Source organism: Fukomys damarensis, unplaced genomic scaffold (genome assembly GCF_012274545.1).
Source record: "Fukomys damarensis isolate Sample0158 unplaced genomic scaffold, DMR_v1.0_HiC HiC_scaffold_23, whole genome shotgun sequence".
In the NCBI taxonomy this organism is placed as follows: domain Eukaryota; kingdom Metazoa; phylum Chordata; class Mammalia; order Rodentia; family Bathyergidae; genus Fukomys; species Fukomys damarensis.
The window spans coordinates 64,393,817-64,396,557 of NW_022900935.1; the positions used below are offsets into that span (position 1 = coordinate 64,393,817).

General features: G+C 63.0%; 1 protein-coding gene across 1 annotated transcript; it reads right to left on the reverse strand.

Annotated features, from left to right (window-relative positions):
* Arhgdia (Rho GDP dissociation inhibitor alpha) lies at positions 1-2,722 on the reverse strand. The gene is made up of 6 exons (XM_010618639.3): positions 2,641-2,722; positions 1,769-1,986; positions 1,559-1,642; positions 1,307-1,383; positions 1,171-1,234; positions 1-1,083 (listed from the first exon to the last, which is right to left on the reverse strand). The coding sequence occupies exons 2-6, from the start codon at positions 1,956-1,958 to the stop codon at positions 884-886; spliced, it is 615 nt and encodes a 204-aa protein (XP_010616941.1). The 5' UTR covers positions 1,959-1,986; positions 2,641-2,722; the 3' UTR covers positions 1-883.
* Positions 2,723-2,741: the final 19 nt, after the last annotated feature.

Below are 2,741 nucleotides of genomic sequence, written 5' to 3' on the forward strand. Positions count from 1 at the left end.
GTGGAGGCAGCAGGCCGGCCGGCCCAGAGGACGGCACAAATGGAGGCAATAAATACTGGCAGGCCAGGCACAAGGTTTTGGGGCTGTGGCGCCCTGGTGGGACAAGTAAGGCTCAGCAGCTGGCTTTGTCCCTCGAGGGCTCTGTGGGGAAGGGTGTGCGCACTGCCTGGGGGCAGAGAAGGCAGAGGACACCCGCCTCCCAGGTGGGACTGGAGGCGGTTTGGCAATCCGGCCCTCCCCGAGCGCTGGCTGGAGTGGGAGGGCTGGCCAGGCCCTGGCAGCCGGACAGGAGCTACAGCAGCACACCCCAGGCCTCCTGGGTCAACGGGCTCACAGACAGGGCAGGGACGGGGACCACATGCTCATGCAAACAGGAGGAAGTTAAGGGTTAGCGACGGCCCCCAGCACACGTTCCACATGTTAAGGCATCATGGTTAGACGGTGACTGACAGCGACAAATGGACTGGGAGGGCGGGAGAGGGTGGACTGGCCAGGGCCCGGCAGTGCGCACCCATGCTCAGCAGGGGTGGGAGGCTGTGGGGCTCGGTAGCCCCACAGCGCTCCTCTCCCTCTGAATGCCAGGGTCGTCTGGGCCTGGAGAAGATGGGCAAGGGAACTTGGAGGGACACAGAGGGGGTGGAGGCTGGGCTGGAGCCCCTCCCCGACACGGCACAGGCAGAAGCAGCAACGTGACACTAGAGACCACAGGAGCCTGTGGGCAGGAGGGCAGGGGACGGTGGGAGGAGGAGCTTCCAGAGATGGACAGGGATGGAGGCGGGGAGGGGTCCTGTCAGCACTTTGGTTTGGGGTGGGGAGATGGGGAGGGGTACGTTTGTCCGTCCATCCGTCTGTCCGTCTACCCTGCCTGCCTCTCGGCCAGGCCTCAGTCCTTCCACTCCTTTTTGATGGTGAGATTCCACTCCCAGGACAGATGGTCAGTCTTGTCATCGTCTGTGAAGCGGGACTTGATGTTGTAGCTGCCCCGCGCCAGCATGCCCTTGGGGGCCTCCTCCATGGGCGTCAGGAACTCGTACTCCTCTGCCCGGGGCCCGTAGCTCCCCACCATGTAGTCAGTCTTGTCAACTGTGGGACAGGAGGAAGGGAGTGGCCACCAGTGCCGCTGGCCCCTGCCAGGAAGCCCACAGCCCTGGCTCCCCGGCCCTCACTCACTCTTGACGCCTTTCCGGTAGGTGTGCTGGATGTACTTCATGCCTGACACAATCTCCCTGTTCACCTGCAAGGACCCAGAGTGGGGGTCAGCCAGGCTCCCCTCCTCCAGAGCCCCCCAAAGCCTAATAAGCCTTACCCGGAAAGAGATTTTTATCCGGTACTCCACACCCTCCTTGAGCACAAACGACTGTTTCTTGAAGCTCTCTAGATCACCTGCAGTGGGGAGGAGGTTCAGCCCGGTCTCACCCCACAGCCTCACCCCACACAGTCTCCTAGGGCCTGGGTGCAGTTCCCATCTGCCTCACCAGAGGGAGTAAGTGCCCGGGAAATTATTTTTAGGGCTGGCCATAGAGGCCAGCCCCACCCTGGGGGGCTGGTGCCCACTCACCTGTGAGGTCCAGCTCCAGTGGGCCCGGGGCGGTGCTGCACACAAGGGTCAGACGAGTCACGATGACATTGGGGCAGCTCGGGTCTGGGGAGACAGTAAGTTAGAGCTTACCCCCTCCATCCATGCCTCACTCCAGGAGGCAGGCTCCCAAGGGAGGGCGGGAGCAGGGCAGGAGCTGAGGGTGACAGGTGTCCTTTGACGGTCACTCACCAGCAGAGACAGCCACTCGGCCCAGCAGGGCCTCCTTGTACTTGCGCAGGCTCTCATCGTCCTTGTCCAGCTCCTGGATCTCCTGGATGCTCTTCTGGGCTGGAGGCTTGTAGTTGACTGAATGCTCATCCTCCTCATTTTCTGCTGCGATCTGGGCCAGCTGCTCAGCTGTGGGCTCCTGCTCAGCCATGCTCACCTCTAGCCTGGGTCTGGGACACCTGTGGGTGGGGCAGGACTTTTAGGCCGGGTTAGTCTGGGAATCCTCCCCCAGCCCAGGCCAGGGTGCTTGCTCTATGCTGAAGGGGGTGGGGCTGGGGAGCACTGGTGAGTACCCTGCCCCCAGAGAAAGGCCCCTGCCCACCCTGTATAGTGACTAAGAACTAAGGAAATTCGACCTGTTCCTCGAGGAGGAAAGGCACGTCTCCTTCCCCTGATGTGGAAGCCCCCAAACCAAGCTGGCTGGGCCACACTAAAATCCTAGACTACTACTGGCTTTTGAGCCGCCCAGCTCCTTGCCCCAAAGAACCCCTAGGATTGATTCAGACTGGGGGTGCCTGAGGAGTATGCTCCTGTCCCAGCCACGTGCAGGGCATGGCCTATCCCAGGTCATGCTGCGAGCTCAGATCTCGGGCCGCCTGCAGCCTTTGGGGCGCAGAGGCGCGCAGCCCCTAAGCATACTTAGCTTGTCCCCACTTGGGAGGGTCTGTGGCTATAACTTGCGCTGCTCCAGCGCTCAGGGTTCGCAAGACCCTTCCTGGACCCAAGAGCGCCCAGGGAAGCGTCGACCCCGCAGGGACGGGCGCGGTCGTCCCCAGCTTCCTCTGGCCTCGGCTGCTGCAACCGCGGTAAGGTCCCCGAGGGGCGCCCGAAACCTTTTCGGATCACCGGCGCGCCCTTCCCTGTGGGCCACCCAAAGCTCAGACTCTGGGGTGCAGGACGGCGCAGGGGCCCCCGGCCTGCCCAGGGCCTCGCG